The sequence below is a fragment of the Ornithorhynchus anatinus genome, chromosome 12 (assembly GCF_004115215.2).
Source record: "Ornithorhynchus anatinus isolate Pmale09 chromosome 12, mOrnAna1.pri.v4, whole genome shotgun sequence".
In the NCBI taxonomy this organism is placed as follows: Eukaryota; Metazoa; Chordata; class Mammalia; order Monotremata; family Ornithorhynchidae; genus Ornithorhynchus; species Ornithorhynchus anatinus.
In genome coordinates, this window is record NC_041739.1 from 23,600,084 (window position 1) to 23,616,686 (window position 16,603).

The window sequence follows — 16,603 nt, forward strand, 5'->3', positions numbered from 1 at the left end:
CTAAACTGTACTATCCAAGCTCTTAGTACAGTGTTCTGCACACAGTAAGTGCTCAATAAATACGATTGAATGAATGAAGCTACCCCAGTGCTTAGAACTGTGCCTGGCACATAGTAAGCACCTAAATACCACAGTTATTATTATTAAGAATATAAGAAATCAAGGATACAATAAAGGATAAAATTCCGGCATCTCCTGAATTTTATGAAACAAAAGTGATGATTAAACCAAAACATACATTCTTTGACTTTTCTTCACTTATTTTAATTGAAATACCTGGTCTGAAAGGCTTAACTAGAGGCATGGTGCAAATAAGACACCATGCAAAGTAAGCTAAACAAACACAACCCCTAAGTAGGATATCTTGTGTTTTCAATATAACACCTTTAGGGAGTTGGGGAACATTCTTTCATTCTAATTTCAGTTCAGTAGTCAGCATATTTATCAAGCTCTTACTGTGTGCAGAGTACTGTACTAAGTGCTTGGAACTGTACGCTATAACAGTGTAATAAACACATTCCCTGCCCTATTGCTGATATAGAGAAAACTGTGCTCCTATATGTAAGATTGGAACAGGTGAGTGGTATAGTGTGAATTTTTCCTAATACAAGGTTTGGTAAAAAAACAATTCTTGTGTTACAAGACAACTGGGTGTACTATTCAGTGGAATATAAAAATGAGATATGATGGACATAGACAGTTCTATAAATTGACAGTCAGTTTTGCTTACCACAAAGTCAAAGGCTCTTTTAAATGGTTTGTGGGACATATAAATGTCAACGATTCTTTTCTGACTCTTCGTAGTTATTATGGTATCAAGTTTCACTAGGTCCAGAAAAATTTTTTATGAGTCTACGTACCCATTATAGGCTAATAATCTCACGCTTACATCTAAATGAACTTTTTTAAAAACGGTATTTGTTAAGTGGTTACTCTGGGCCAGACCCTGTACTAAATGCTGGGGTAGATAAATGCTAATCAGGTTGGCCACAGTCCCTGTCCTGCATTTTGCTCACAATCTTAATCTCCATTTTACAGATGAGGTAACTGAGGTACATAGAAGTGAAGTGACTTGCCCAAGGTCACAAAGCAGACAAGTGGTAGAGCCAGCTTAACTTCCAAGTGCTTTATAGAATAATTTTTCCCCCTACTTTTAGTGTTGGCCTTGGCTCTCATGAGTCATACAGCTTGTTGATTAGGAAATTAATACAGGGAAGAAAAGGGATCCAGAAAAAGAATGCTATGTTGCTTCTTTCATGTATAACAAAAGAAATATTTCTAAAAGTACATTTCTCAAATAGGGTACAACTCTGAAATCCCAATTATTTGGGGTCACTAAATATATCTCCAGATTTTCTTTGCCTGAAAAGTCATATCTGGAATCTGAAATCTTGGCAAAATCTCAAACTGCCAAATTCTCCCCTTAGATTCACTGAATCACCGTCCAATGAGTTTCCATTCTTTAACAGGGTGAAATGGCTGTGCTTCATGCAGCAACTACAGTTGATCACATATAGAGAGTGGTCCACTGTGGTTCTGTGGCAATCTGATCATTGTAGACAGAATGAATATAAAATTAGCATAAACATACCGATAAAGACTAACTGGGATGGAAAGGAGACATCACAAACTCCATCTTTAGGGAGACATATTTTTATATCCCTCCTCAGGTATTTTTGGTACCTTATATATAGTGTGTATTCATCCCCAAAGAAGAAAATTGGCATATTAAATTCAGAAAACAACAGATGGCTAACTCCAGCATCCCTATCAGAGCTGCCAAAGTATCTCTGTAATTTGAAATACATTTCACACACATTAACATCTTCCGTTCATAAGTATGTTTAAATTTGGGACAAACCTTTACAGCTCCAAGTTGCTCTTTTCTGAATTTCTCCAAAGGTTTAATCAAAGTTTCAGTTACACTTAATGCCTAGAAAAAGAAGGAAACAAAGGAAGAGCAGAGTATTAGGTTTCCACAGAGGAAAAAGATAGGATTTCATTTCCCTTCTCCACCCCACCCAGAAACAAATGTGCAACATATTTAATATCTCTTTCAGCCAAAGTGACCATTAATCCACTTCCAAATTTAATAAAGCTTTAGGGCTCCAAAAACATTTTGGCGGAACTAGAGGAAGGAAAAAAAACCTCAAATGAAAAGTTCATTTCAGCCTTCACACTATTGAAGGAAATGCTAAAATAGCTGTCTCTCCAGCACAAAAGGGTCTCTCTCATTTATTAACAAAAACACTTCTGTTTGAGGGTTTTCCCCCTCAAATTTTAATTGGTTACATTCCTTTTTTTGATTATCAGATTAAATTATGTAAAACACTGAAAATATGGCTCCAAACCAAAAGCAGATGAGTCACACCAACTTCAGGGAATTGACTTTTTCCACATTTTTATTTGCTCTTAAGCTTTACAATACATTTCTAAAATTTGAGAACTGGGCTTGCAGCAATTTCAAAGTAACCATTTTAATAAGTGGCCAAGCTTTTCGAATTCCCAAGAAAATACAGTGCACAAACTCCTTTATTTTCTAAAAATTAAAAAATAGTGCTCTAGAAATGTTTTTTGTTTTGTTTTCTTTTTTTCATTTAAGAGAAGGGAAAATTATTCTGGGGACATTCAATCAGTCACTGGTATTTATTAAGTGCTTACTATGTACAGAACACTGACTGAAATTAGGGAGAATAAAAAACAGAGTTATCAGATGCATTCCCTGCCTACAATGAACTTACAGTCTAGAGGGGCAAACAGACAATATAATTGATAATACAGATTTTTAATATACATAAGTGCTGTGGAGTTGTGAGTGAGGAAAATCTAATGGCCAAAAGTAACAGATCCATACGTGTAGATGATGCAGGAGGGAGAGGGAGTAGGGGAAAGGAGGGCTTAATCAGTGATGGCTTCTTGGAAGAGATGTGACATTAATAATGTTTGGAAGGTGGGGAGAGTGGTGGTCTGGTGTATATGGACTCCTCGCCCACATCCTGGTCTGAAAATTTCTCCCCCTTCATATCTGACAATCATCACTCCCCCCACCTCAAAGTCTTATTTAAAATCACATCTCTTCCAAAAGGTCTTTTCCAACTAGACACTCATTTGATCACCTTGTATCCTCCCCAGCGCTTACAACAGTACTTTGCACATAGTAAGCGCTTAACAAACGTCATCATTATTATTATTCTCCTACTCCCCCTCCTTTCTGCTTCATCTCTGCACTTGGATTTGTATTCTCTTTTCACCCCACCCTCAGCTCCACGATACTTACACACATATCCATAATTTACTTTAATGTCTCTCGCTCTATCTGTGAGGTCCTTTCTTTTAATGGTATTTATTAAGCAATTACTTTGTGCCGGACACTGTACTAAGCGCTGGGGTAGATGCAAGCTAATCAGGTTGGACACAGTCTATTTCTCTATGGAGCTCAGAGTCTTAATTCCCATTTTGCAGATGAGGTAAACACAAGGAAGTTAAGTGACTTGCCCAAGGTCACACAGCAGACAAGTGACAGAGCCGGGATTAGATCCCATATCCTTCTGACTCCCGGGCCCATGCTCTATCCACTAGGCCATGCTGCTTCTCCCTTATGGGCAGGAAACATGCCTATCAAATCTGTTCTTCTGTACTCTCCCAAAGGCTTAGTACTGTGCTCTGCACACAGTAAGCACTCAACAAATGACTGGCTGACATGAGAGACTTGACAGAAATCTACTTGTAATTCAAGGAATTCCTTAAATATGCATAGTTCACCTAAGTCCAAACCTATCCTTATCACTCCCTCTCCCACCCACTCTATTTTCACACTGTTGTGTAAAACAGTATCCTCCAGAACCTCAGTTCCTGTCAATACAGCACTTCCCTCATCAGTATTTTTTTCTTTTTCCTACTCTTTGATACTTCCAAACTGTTTGTTACTATTCTTCTCTGGACATTCTATCTCCTTCCGCCACTCAAGACTTAGTTGTAGATTTCTACTGCAGTGATCAAAATTCTTATTTATTTCTGCGCTCAAAGATCTCCTCTTCTTAAAAATAAAAAGAACTTCCATAAAAACATCAGCTGTTCTCCATCCATGCTATAGCCAACTCTGCCTCTGAGGTCTTGATATTCAGCGGGAGTCAAACCAACAAATCGTGTTCACTTCATTCTATAGCAGGAGTCAGGTGACTATCTGCTTCAAAAATCACAAAGTCAGTTACTCTGCGGCCGGTCAGTAGTCACGGGCTGAACCAGCCCTAAGATCACAAATAAAACAAGTAGGTGACCAGTCTTATTTTAAGCTACTAGAGATGCAGTGTGACCGAGTGGAAAAAGCATAAGCCTGGGAGTCACAGGACTTGGGTTCTAATCCTCACTCTGCCACTTATCTGCTGTGACCTTGAGCAAGTAACTTAACTACTCCATGCTTCAGTTTTCCTATTCTCCCTCCTACTTAGACTTTGAGCCCCATTTGGGATGGGGACTGCATCCAATCTAATTCACTTGTATCTATCCCAGCACTTAGAACAGTGTTTGACACATAGTAGAAGTGTTTAGCAAATACCATTTAAAAAAAAAAAAGGTCTTTGCCATCAAAAGGAATGATCACCTCCACATCCACCACTTGGAAGAATGCATAGAGATGAAATTACAAAGATGCTGATCCCCGATCAAGAACGTATCAGGTTTAAATGTAAAGGAAAGGCACCTAAAAGGTCTGAACTGGAATATGAGTGAAATGTAAATTTGATACATATTTCTAGAAGCAGACAGCTCATCGAGGAGATGACATCTAAAGCAAGAGAATCTTTCATGTCTACCGAATCTGCTACAGTGCCAAATGTTTAGTACGATGCTCTGTACACAGTTATTGCTCAATAAATATGACTAATTGATCCACTCTATGTCAGGTCCTATATAAAACAAATTAGCCCAAACACTGACCTCCAAAAATTTGGAGGTCAACACTAAGAGGACATATCTCTCTCTTTTTCTCTCTCATACACACAGAGAGAGAAAGAGATGGAAATAGAGGGAGAGAGAAAAAGAGAGAGAAACAACCAAACTGAGAATATGAATGAATGACTTGTTAACATTTTGCTCAAGTATACTGTTGGCTACAAAGAGCTCTTAGGAGTCACATGTACAGGCAAGTCAGGGCTGGGGCAAGCATGTCAAACCTGGCCCGCTGCCAGAATATGTGCAGCCCTCATGACAGCTGGCTGTAGTGGGGAAAGAGGAGGAGGAAAAAGAAGCAGCCGAGTGGCCCCTGCAACATTTAAGAGACTCCTGCTTTGGTGCCAAAGGGATTTTAACCAGAGCCGCTGTTTTTCCTGACACTGCCCTCCAGAGTTTCCAGACTGTAGGCAGGGGTGACTCTGCCTGAAATTCCCATCCACTATCATAGCTGGAAAACCTGCAGCAGCCAGACCCAGCACAAAACCAGCATGGCCTAGAGCATGGACCTGGGAGGTGGAAGGACCTGGGTTCTAATCCTGGCTCTGCCGTTTGTCTACTGTATGACCTTGGGCAAGTCACTTTGCTTCTCTGTGCTTCATTTACCTCATCTGTAAAATGGGGATTAAGTCTGTGAGTCCTCTGTGGGACAAGGATTGTGTTCAACTCAATTACCTTATATCTAGCCCAACACTTACCACAGTGCCTGGGACATAGTAAGCGCTTAACAAATACCATTAAAAAACAACAACATATAGCTGCCAAAATATATGAAGGCGGGGCAAACTCCCTCTGACCTTTGGTACCTGATGCCACTGTCCGATTGGAAAATCATCTGTGAGGGTGTAAGTGTGTGGGGGAAGGAGATGAAGGGGAAGGACCAGTTCATAAACGAGAACGTCTATTTCTTCCTCTTCCTTTCCCCCTATCGCCCCCATGCCTTCCTTTTATCTTTTTCTATCAGCCCATCTCTCTGTCAGAAGATCTTTCTCTTCCCTTTCCCCCGTCAGACCACTTCCTGACCCCACAGAAGACATCTGCCTGCAAAATAACACAATATCTGCAAGAAAATAATAGAGATTTGTGATTTTTGTTCCTTTTATTCCATTTAAGAAAACAACTCATTAGTAATATATAAGATTCTTTTTTCAAGTGTAACGTGTACCAATAGATAACGGCAGGCAAAACCCATCATCACAGTGGGTTTTACCAGTCTGAATACGGGTTATTCACTAGCCTGTTTCAGTAATCGGGGGAGGGTAAAATTTTAGGTGTGACAACAATCAATGTGTTATTAAGAGAGTATATACAATCATCAAGGCAAGTTATGGAATCTCATTCTCATGACCTCTTTGGTCATTTAAATAGCTTAATTTTTCTGGATGGAATAGGGATGTTAACACAGATGACCTATTGCTAAGAGGTCTAATCCACCTTTAGGATGACATAAACCCCATTTCACAACGATCTTACCAAGGCCTTCCAATGTGTACTACCTAAAAAACAAATTCCATTGTGAAATCTTTAACAAGGAATACTCTGTCCCTGATTTTTTTTTATTGGCATTTGGTAGAAATTGGTTTATTTATGCCAAAGACAAATCAAGAGATGGGGGAGAAGCGAACTCTATTTTGTGTGATTCTCCTTCAGTTTGTAAGGAACCCCATTTAGAATGGTTATCCTACAGTTTCACTGTCTTCTGTTTGCTCTTGCTTTCTTGTAAAGATAAAGAAGTCACTCCCGAGTCATCGACCACCCTTAGCCAATTGCCCAATCCCAAGATGCCACATGAAAAGATCCCATTTGCAGCAAGATGGGCACTTAATCTTGATGTACCAACTTCTAAATCAGCACAAGTTATTCATCTCACCACCGACTTGACCCTGTCTTTTTAACTCACTCAGTAATAACAGGGATGACCTGGAGAAGAGAAATCAAAGGTATCATGACTATTTCTTGAGGCCTTCACCTGAGCCTAGATTCTTGAGCGTCTTCCTCATCTGAGAGTCGGGGTGACTGCAGAGAGGAATTGTTACAACAGAAAAGCAGAATGGCCTTGTGGATAGAGCAAAAGCCTGAGAGTCAAAAAGACCTGGTTTCTAAACCCAGCTCTGACACTTGTCCACTGCATGACCTCGGAAAAGTCACTTAAGTCACTTAACTTCTCTGGGCCTCTGTTACCTCAACTGTACAGTAGGGATTAAGACTGTGAGCCCCATGTGGGACATGGACTGTGTCCAACCTGGATGTATCCCAGGGCACAGAACAGTGCCTGGCACATAGTAAGTGCTTATCAAATACGATTGAAAAAAAGACTTTTTTGCACAATTAGAATAATAGCAAAGGGACTTGAGAGTGATGGATCTTCTACATGAAAGAGCCCTGGATTGGAAGTCAGGAGGGGGAAACTTTTACATGACCTCTAGACCGTAAGCTCGCTGTGAGAAGGGAATGTATCTACCAACTCTGTTGTACTGTACTCTCCCAAGTGCTTATTACAGTGCTCTGCACCCAGTAAGTGCTCAAAAGACACAATTTTTGACTGTTCTGCACATAATAAGTGCTTAATATGATTGATTCATTGATGGCCCACAGATAAAGGCACATGGGCATGCCAGCATTCCTTTCCATTACAATTTGTATTACTGCTATTATATTTGTTCAGGGCTTACTATGGGTCAAGCACTTCAGGTAAACATAAGCTAATCAGGTCGGATGAGGTACCTGTCCCACAGAAGGCCTAGAATCTAAGTAAAAGAAGGAAAACAGGTACTAAACCCCCACTCTACAGATGAGGAAACTGGGGCATGGAGAGGTCGGGTGGCTGGCTCAAGGTCACAGAGCAGGTTAGACTGAGACTACAACGCAGATCTCCTTACTCCCAAGCCCACTCATTCCACTAGGGCACCCTGCTTCCTTAATGCTGACCCATCCCCAGCTGAGGTTGGGGTGCAAACTGAGCTCCTTGTTTGTTTAAATTAGTTTAGAAGTGAGCATGAGTGACACTGTGCTTCTCATTTCACCAGGGATCACTCTGTGGGGAGCTCCTTAACCAGGCTAAATGATTTAGCATCTTAACTAGGACTTGTCTTCAGAGCCTGGGGGAGACTGAGGTGATCTGATAGACCCCAGGGAATTTATTAAGACAATCATTAGCAGTTCACTCATTCATTCAATTGTATTTATTGAGCGCTTACTGGGTGCAGAGCACTGTATTAAGCGCCTGGAAAGTATAATTCAGCAACAAATAGAGACAATTACCCAACAATGAGCTCACAGTCTAGAAGGAGGGAGAAAGCAGTTACTCTGCTCTACTGATATCCTAAAAGAGTGAGAGTACTCTAGCTCTGGACACCCAAGTTCTTCCATAAAGTGCATCAATAGGAACAGTGAAACTCTTGGGTGGGACCAGAAATTTAAGTATTCATCATTAGCAGCCTGGCCTAATGGATAAAGCATGAGCCTAGAAGTCGGAAGGACCTGGGTTCTAATCCAGGTTCTGCCACTTGCCTGCTGAGTGACGCTGGACAAGTCAATTAACTTCTCTGGGCCTTAGTTACCTCACCTGTAAGATGGGGCTTAAGACTGTGAGCCCCTTGAGGGACATGGAACCTATCCAACCTGTCTTGTATGTATCCCAATACTTAGAACAGTGCCTGGCACATAGCAAACGCTTAACAAATATCGTTTTAAAAAGATCAGAATTTCTAATCTTGGATCTGCTACTCATCTAACTGGGATCTTGAAGAAAAGAACTTGCCTCTCATTCTTGACAAAAAAAATGGGGATAAAAATTGTTCCCCATTTTTCCCCTAGCAATTCTGCAAAGAAAAAAATTCTTCAAGCAATTTCAATTCCTTGGGGAAAAGGTGCTGTTTTAAATCAACTACGCTTAATAGTAGCTTATTTAAGCCTGAAACGAGGATGCTAAGTCCTTTCATTAGTGGCCCAGTGGAACTATTTTACTGGCTAAATGTACATTTAACGGTGGGAATATATCTCAGAACTATTTATTCAAAGCTAAGAAAACCAGATGGAATAGCCAATAGACTTTATTAAGATATTTGACTGTGGTGGACTGGGAACTGAAATAGACTTCTTGTTTAATTTAGTACCATGAATAATGTTTAATGACATGGAGAAATTAGTTGTGAAGAATCCCTCAGTCACTAATGGAGCTATCAAATCCTTCTAGATTTCATGTGGACAAGGCCAGCAATCAAAGAGGTCTAATCAGGTGTCTGGACTGATCTTGAATCAAGATATTCAAGTTCTGGAATGCAGCAGCAGAAACACTAATTCTATCCTGACTTTGGATCAGAGCTCAGCCGCCTTTCCTGGCTCCACCCTAAAGCAGGAGGCCACAGCAATTGAGTGATGTATGGGCTGAGACTGACAGAATAAGCAGAGAAAGGATGGACAGGTGGTAATGAGATCAGAGAGCATTTAAACCTACTAACCTCCCTTCAAGCACGCAACCAGGAAAATGCAAAACTGAAAGGCAACAACCCTACTAAACAGTAAAATCCATCAACATCACTTTCAATAAAGAAAAATATTCACTAAGAGCAGTCCTAGACCTGTCATATATCAAATTTTATGAATCACGCTCCAGACACTACACTTCACTGCACAAGTTACAAACTCAGAATATATTCAGCTTTGAAATAGCATGAGAGGTTAAAGCTATAAAAAGACTCCAAAGTATAAAGCTACTAAACTAATAAGACAAACACTTCTGGGTAACTGAAGCGTAACATTTTAAAAATGGCTGAAATCACAGTTCATTTATTATTACTACTGTTACGGTAAGTTAAACATAGAACTCAGACAAAACCTCTAGAAGCCTTAAAAGTAAGCAACTTTGAAAACTCTCTGTGCAGCCATTTTTGGATTAAAATACAAAAAAGATATGTTGCTTAAATTCAATTGTATGCTTCCTTTCTTCCATGAAAAAAGGAGAAAGTACAAGTTCTACATTGGAAGTGTATATTTAGCAAAAGTGAGAGGTACAAAAGAAAGCCTCAAAAACATAAGATTGTAATCTCTGTGGGGTCTCTGGTCAGTCAAAACAAGCACACAATTGCAAATTCCTGGAAAAAAAAGGGTGAAAATACTAATTAACCTGCAACTCTTAAGGTTCTAAAAGGAAATAGATAAGTTTATCTGAAGTCAAATGTCACCCTCAAGAAAGAAAAACCCATCGTTACTGATTTATAATGTAGGTCAACTCCCATTAACTAAGAAGCATTTTGTAGACAAGTAAGGAGCTCTCTCACTGTTTATTAATCTGCTGGAGAAGAATTTCACCAAAAAGCATACCATCTGGTTTTTGTTTTTATGCAGATTGGACAATAACCAATAATTGCATGTCACAAGACAACTAAAATCCTGCCAGAAATGCAACTCCATTGCTGGGGGGAAATCTGTTTAATTCAACAAACCAGTAACAGAGCATCTCCATTTTGTACCTGGGCAGATGACTAGTTATGTAACCACCACCAGGGCAAACCCTCCCACTTTCTCCCTCTCCCACCCCTTCAAATGCCTTTTGAGCTTCTCTAGGGGTTAGGGGAGGATCCCGAGAGAAACAGTCCCCAGCACTTTCTCTCTGGCACTGCCATTTGCCATCTGTAATTTATTCATATTAATGTCTGTCTTCCCCCTCTAGATTGTAACACTGCAAGCTCATTGTGGAACAAGAGGTCTTCTCTGACTAACCCCTCATTTCTACATCTTACTCTCCCTCCCCTCTATGCTCTGGAGTATGTACTCCTTAAGTATTTTGAAATTCACCCCACCCCCATCTCCACAGCACTTAGATACATACCCTTATATGCTCCATTTCCCCAATTAGCAATTTATTTTAATGTCTTTCTCCAGTTCTAGACTTTAAGCTTGTGGTTACGCATCGTGTTTACCAATTCTATTGTATTGTACTCTCCCAAGAGCTTGGTATAGGGCTCTGCAAACAGTAAGCACTCAATAAAGACCGTTGATTGATTGATTCATTTGGGGAATGATTTTCCAAGGGATTCAACTAAGATGAGTTTTTCTTTTTCCTGCTAGTTTAAGGCTGCCTTAATTATGTCAACTACAATTTACAGTGACTAAGAGGCCTGGACTGCACTACCAAAGACTACTGTTTCTAAAACAACTGAATATACACAGCGCTTAGAACAGTGCCTGGCACATAGTAAACACTTATCAAATACCATTTTAAAGAAGAAAAAAACTGGCCAATATACATCCCAAACTCTAATAATGTTGAAGCCATTTCTCAGGACAGAAGTACTTAGAAATTTATGTTCAGCATTAATGGCTTTTCCTAGACCAAGAAAGATACCTCAGTGTTCCCTGCCTGAATGCTTATTAAAGTGGCCAAGCAATAAATTGCAGGTCTGACCTGGGAAACTAAAACCTGTTGACCTCTTTAGGGTGACTAGAGAGCAGGTAGAAAACTACAGCTTTATGAGTGAGATCTGCCTCGACAACTGTCCCAAACATCGGTTTACAGAGCAAGCTGGCCGAAGAATCTCATCATTCACTGGATAGGACAGTGAATAGGATTTTTGGGTTCAGATGAATTATACTGATCGAGCACTTACTGGGTGCAGGCAGTAATCAATAAATACGATTTATCATTTCAACAACTAACAGACTTGCATCATCCCCTCTGTATCAACCTTGCGCTTGACATAGTTCATAGACTCTACAACCCCACAGCACTTATGTAAATATGTTCACACTCTACTATTTTCCCTCTCTGTAATTTATTTTAATGTCTGTTTCCATCTACAGGCTGTAAATCTTCTTGTGAGCAGGGAACACGTCCACCAATTCTATTACACTGTACTTTCCCAAGTGCATAGTATAGTGCTCGGCACACATTAAGAGCTCAGTAAATGCGACTGAATAATCCCCTTTCCTCCCACTATAAATCAATACTTAACTATTGCCTTCTCCCAGAGTCATGTGCCTCAGAGTTAAAAGCATAACTTTTCTGCAAACTCTCGTACCTTCAGAACCACGATCAATTAAAACTAAATTAAATCAAAAAATGCCACTAGGAATAATGTTCTTTTCATACTGCAGATCTGGCAAGATATATTTGTCACAAACTCACCATTATCTCTCTCTGTTCTTCCAAGTTCTTCAGAAAGTTGGAAAATTCTCGCAGGGAAGCATCTGTAAAGTAGAAAGGCGATTAAACGGTTTGGCTGATTTGCCAAAGTAGTGCAGGGAAATATTTTGCTAGGTGTAATTTTACATACCAATACAGCGCTCATCATCAGTCTCTGCATCCCCAATAAACTCAAATTTGAAGTCTCTGAGTGAGTGGGCAAACTTCCTCTGTGCTGCTGAAAGACCTGGAGAAAAAAAAAGTCTTGATATAGATTATTAATCCAAACTCTCTTGGTGATCCTGAAGAAATTTTTCAAATAACTAGCTTTTCCATAATTCCCATTTTCACTAGCATTCTGGATAGATCACTATTGGCAACTTTTTTCCAATAATGGATGACTATCTCAGTAGGTGGTAATGCAATTTTTAAACATTTAATTGTAGTATACGTAAAGTGCTTACTAGATGTCAAGCATTGTTCTAAGTGCTGGGGAAGATACAAGATAGTCAAGTCAGACACAGTCCCTGCCCCTCACGGTGCTCACAATCTGAGTAGGACAGAGAAAAGTTATTAAATCTCCATTTTGTAGATGAGGTATCCGAGGCCCACAGAAGGTAAGCGACCTGCCCAAGATCACACAGCAGGTACATAGCAAAACCTAAGTCTTCTGACTCCGAGGCCCGTGCTCTTTCCTCTAGGCCACGCTGCTACTTATATCAGGAGAACTGAGACCAGTGCGCTAGCATGGATGACTTCAATAGTATTTATTGAAGGCTTACTGTGTGCAGAGCACTGTACTAAGCGTTTGGGAGAGTACAAGGCACATTCCCTGCCCAGAATGAGCTTGAAGTCTGTGGTACTGTTAAGAACAAGGGATCAGTAGGAGTGACCTTGTGGCAGACCCCAGAGTCTAGGTTGATGGCAGGGTGAGGGAAAAGCAAAGAGTCACCTTCAGCATCATAATGTTAACAATATCAATTTAGATCATTGGTAGGACAGTAGTTTACTAGTACTTTTGGTCACACTTTAGCCCTGAGAGGATTTGATGCAAGAGGGTTTGTTTTTGTAGACGGTTTATACTGCTGCAGAGACTGTCTTCCCCGACTCCCAGTGTAATCTTCCTAAAATAATAATAATAATAATAATAACAGTGGTATTTCTTAAGTACTTATCCTGTGCCAAGCGCCAAAGTTGGCTCTATGCTCTTCCCTCATCCTGCCATCAGCCTAGACTCTGGGGTCTGCCACAAGGCCACTCCTACTGATCCCTTGTTCTTGGTCAACCCAGCAATTCCCCAAATAAATATCAATGACGGCCCACGTAAGAAAAGTCTCTTTTCATCCCTCTAGGCAGCTAACTAGTTCAATACTGACATTCTGATTTTATTCCCACTAATCCACGCAATCACTACTAGACGCTTGGCCTTGGTTATCTCAGATAGATGAAAGTTTTCCACTCGGTCCAATTCTCCCCATTCACTTGCCCCTTTCCAGGAAGAATGCACCACATCTTCTTGGAGGAATGTCAGGGTGAAGAGGGAGTCTACATGGCACACTGAAAGCAGAATTAAAAATCACTCAACTATTCTTTTTTCAGAGTTGACAAAGGTGAAACCAATTAGGATTTGGCATTTTTTCCTGGAATCCTGTTCCTGGATGCCTGGAATCTGATTCACTTCCTTACCCCTAGGCGCAGAGCAGGCCTGGTTTAACTCTGTCACCACCTTCTAAGATCATTCCCTGATCAGCCCCAAACTCCTAACCCTTCACAGAGCTCTACCCCTTGCTCTCAGTGTTTCAGGATAGAGGAAGCTGGTGGGATTCCAGAGGCAGCTTGTGCAGTCTTCCAGTTTTATATCAGACGGTCCGGTCTTCAAGGGACCTGTGTCCCCTGTCGAGGCTCAGAGCCAGTACTGGATGCATCTGAACCTGGTTTATTTTTGGCCCCGTGGCTTCTGAAGTCGAATTCCACGACCCGGATGCTGTGCCAGATTTCGCACTGACCTGGGAGGGGAATGTGAGGCTTCTGGAGCTCAGGGAATCCTCCCTGAGAGATGTTTGACGATCAAGTGTAACCTCGTGGAGTCCCAAAAAAATACCAGTTGACAGAATCGAATGATGCCGCTGGCCCAGCACAACTATCCTAGTTCAGTGACCAGCAAGGGCTGGGAATAGCTATTGTAGCTGGAGGCCCCACTCTGGGAGGTGCTGGGGAGGGAGAGGGGGGCAGGGAGCAATCCCACTGCTGTGAGGACGGCCACAGGAAATTTCCGCAATTCATCTGCGGCAGATACAGTCACCTCAGCCGCCTACTGTACCTGCACATCACCCCAGGAGTTACCTCCAAAGCAGGACTGGCAGAGGAAAGTGCAAGCCAGAAAAGCAAGAGTTTAGCACAGTGCTCTGCACACAGTAGGCGCTCAATAAATACCATTGAATGAATGAATGAAGCAGCGGGGCCTAGTGAATAGAGCACAAGCCTGGAAGTCAGAAGGAGCTGGCTTTCAATCCTGGCTCCGCCACTTGTCTGCTATGTGACCTTGGACAAGTCACTTCAATTCTCTGCAGTTGCCTCATCTATAAATTGGGAATCAAGATTGTGAGCCCCATGCGGGACAGGAACTGGGTCTAACCTAATCAACTAATCAGCTTGTATCTTACCCAGCGCTTAGTCGAGTGCCTGACACAAAGTTAGCATTTAAATTTCCCAAAAAATTTAAAAAGGCCAGTGAAGACTGGGCTACTGAATGTTAGTTTTAAAGATTTTTTAAGTCCCCCTTTTTGGTCAACTGTAATATCCTTGTAGGAAATGGATATTTGTTTGTGACGTATAACATTGGGTCAGTATTTCAAATAGAGATTTACCTCCTACTTTGAGCTAGAACAACCATGCCATCTTTATCTACAAAATTTCCCACACATACTACAAATAGTCTATCATCTCCATCACAATTCCAAGACTAGTTCCCGGTTCATTTTTGGCAGAATACAACCTACACTGACTTTAGATAAGTAAAGGTCTACCTTACAGTAGAGGTCATTCCCTCTAGACTGTATGCAACTTGAAGACAGGGATCACGTTGCTATCATTCTGGCATTTGTTAAGCACTTACGATATATGTCATGCACTGTTCTTGGTGCTGAGACAGAAACACGTTAATCTGGGCGGACACAGTCCCCGTCCCACATGGAGCTCACAATCTTAATCCCCATTTTATAGATGAGATAACTGCACAGAACTGAAGTGACTTCCCCTAGCTCACAAAGAAAGCAACTGGCAGAGTCAGGATTTAAAAAAAGTCAGGTCCTTCTGACTTCACTGTCCTTGTTCTTTCAACTAGGCCACGCTGCTTCAATGACGTGAAGGGCTGATGATCATCCCAACCCTACGTCTATCAACTCTACTCTGCCAAGCGCTTGGTACAGAGCTTGGCACACAGTAAGTGTTCAATAAATAACATTGATTGTAGAATTTTTACATATTTTGTCTATCTTATTCATGTGGTTCTCTTCATTCTCATCTTTCAGGGACCTAGCATATGCTGTTTCCACTGAATACCTCGACTCTCTTCAAGCTCCCCTTCATTTCTGCTGCTACTCTTTCTTTTCTTTCTGAATCCTGAATAATCTTTTTAATTATCTCTGAATGCACACCAGATCTCTTGTCATTTTTATACTGGCTGTGAGGTCTGTCATCCTCACTATCATTTTCAGAATCTTCTTTTTGACCCTTGGTTACCTATTTGGCTGTTTTGATTTTTGCTTCTATTACTGGTGAAGTCACATGGCCTAGTGGAAGAGCACAGGGCTGGGAGTCAGAGGAGCTGGGTTCTAATCCCCGATCCACCACTTGTCTGTTGTGTGACCTTGGCCAAATCACTTAACATCTCTGTGCTTCAGTTGCCACATCTGTAAAATGGGGTGGAATATATCTCCTTCAGATATGTACACACAAATATAAGTATTCATTAAGGCACATTCAAATATACAAATAGTTTAAATTTTGAAACACCTTATCAAAATAAACAAAAGTACTTTGAAAAAACAATCCCAGTCATTAATTTCCTGCTAAAATGCCCTGGAACACTGTGTTTGCAGTTTACGAAGAAAATAAAAAGAAAGAGCACATCTGGGTTTTAAATGAAGTCATTTGAAGGTCATGACTAATTTTTTTCAAAGCATAATCCAAGAAATCCATTCTGCTTCTAGCAGAATCCTTCAATTTTTTTTTTTAAGTTCAACACAGCTCTCTCCAAAGAAGGTCTCATCAGAAATAAACATTACCATTCAAAAGATAAACATTTAGTCATCACCAACATATCTGAATCGAAACAGTGAGTGAAAATGAGCTTGATCCCATTCAGGACTGATATTAAAGCTATTATGTGTTAGAATGAAAGAAGGTTATATATTAAAACTGGCCAAGTCTCTCAGTCTTCGGGTTAATACTGTCAGGCTTTCACTTCAGGGTACTAGAAAGAGGATGTTTTGATGGGTAGGCTGGGACTTTGGAGTTCCCTATGGGGCACTG

General features: G+C 40.7%; 1 protein-coding gene across 1 annotated transcript in view; it reads right to left on the minus strand.

Moving 5' to 3' along the window:
* Positions 1-16,603, minus strand: part of ARHGAP10 (Rho GTPase activating protein 10) — a 233,620-nt gene that overhangs the window by 138,551 nt on the left and 78,466 nt on the right. The window contains exons 2-4 of the mRNA XM_029077118.2: positions 12,222-12,317; positions 12,074-12,135; positions 1,862-1,933 (exon numbers count right to left, since the gene is read on the minus strand). Coding sequence (XP_028932951.1) covers positions 1,862-1,933; positions 12,074-12,135; positions 12,222-12,317 — 230 coding nt within the window. The remainder of the gene's footprint in view (positions 1-1,861; positions 1,934-12,073; positions 12,136-12,221; positions 12,318-16,603) is intronic.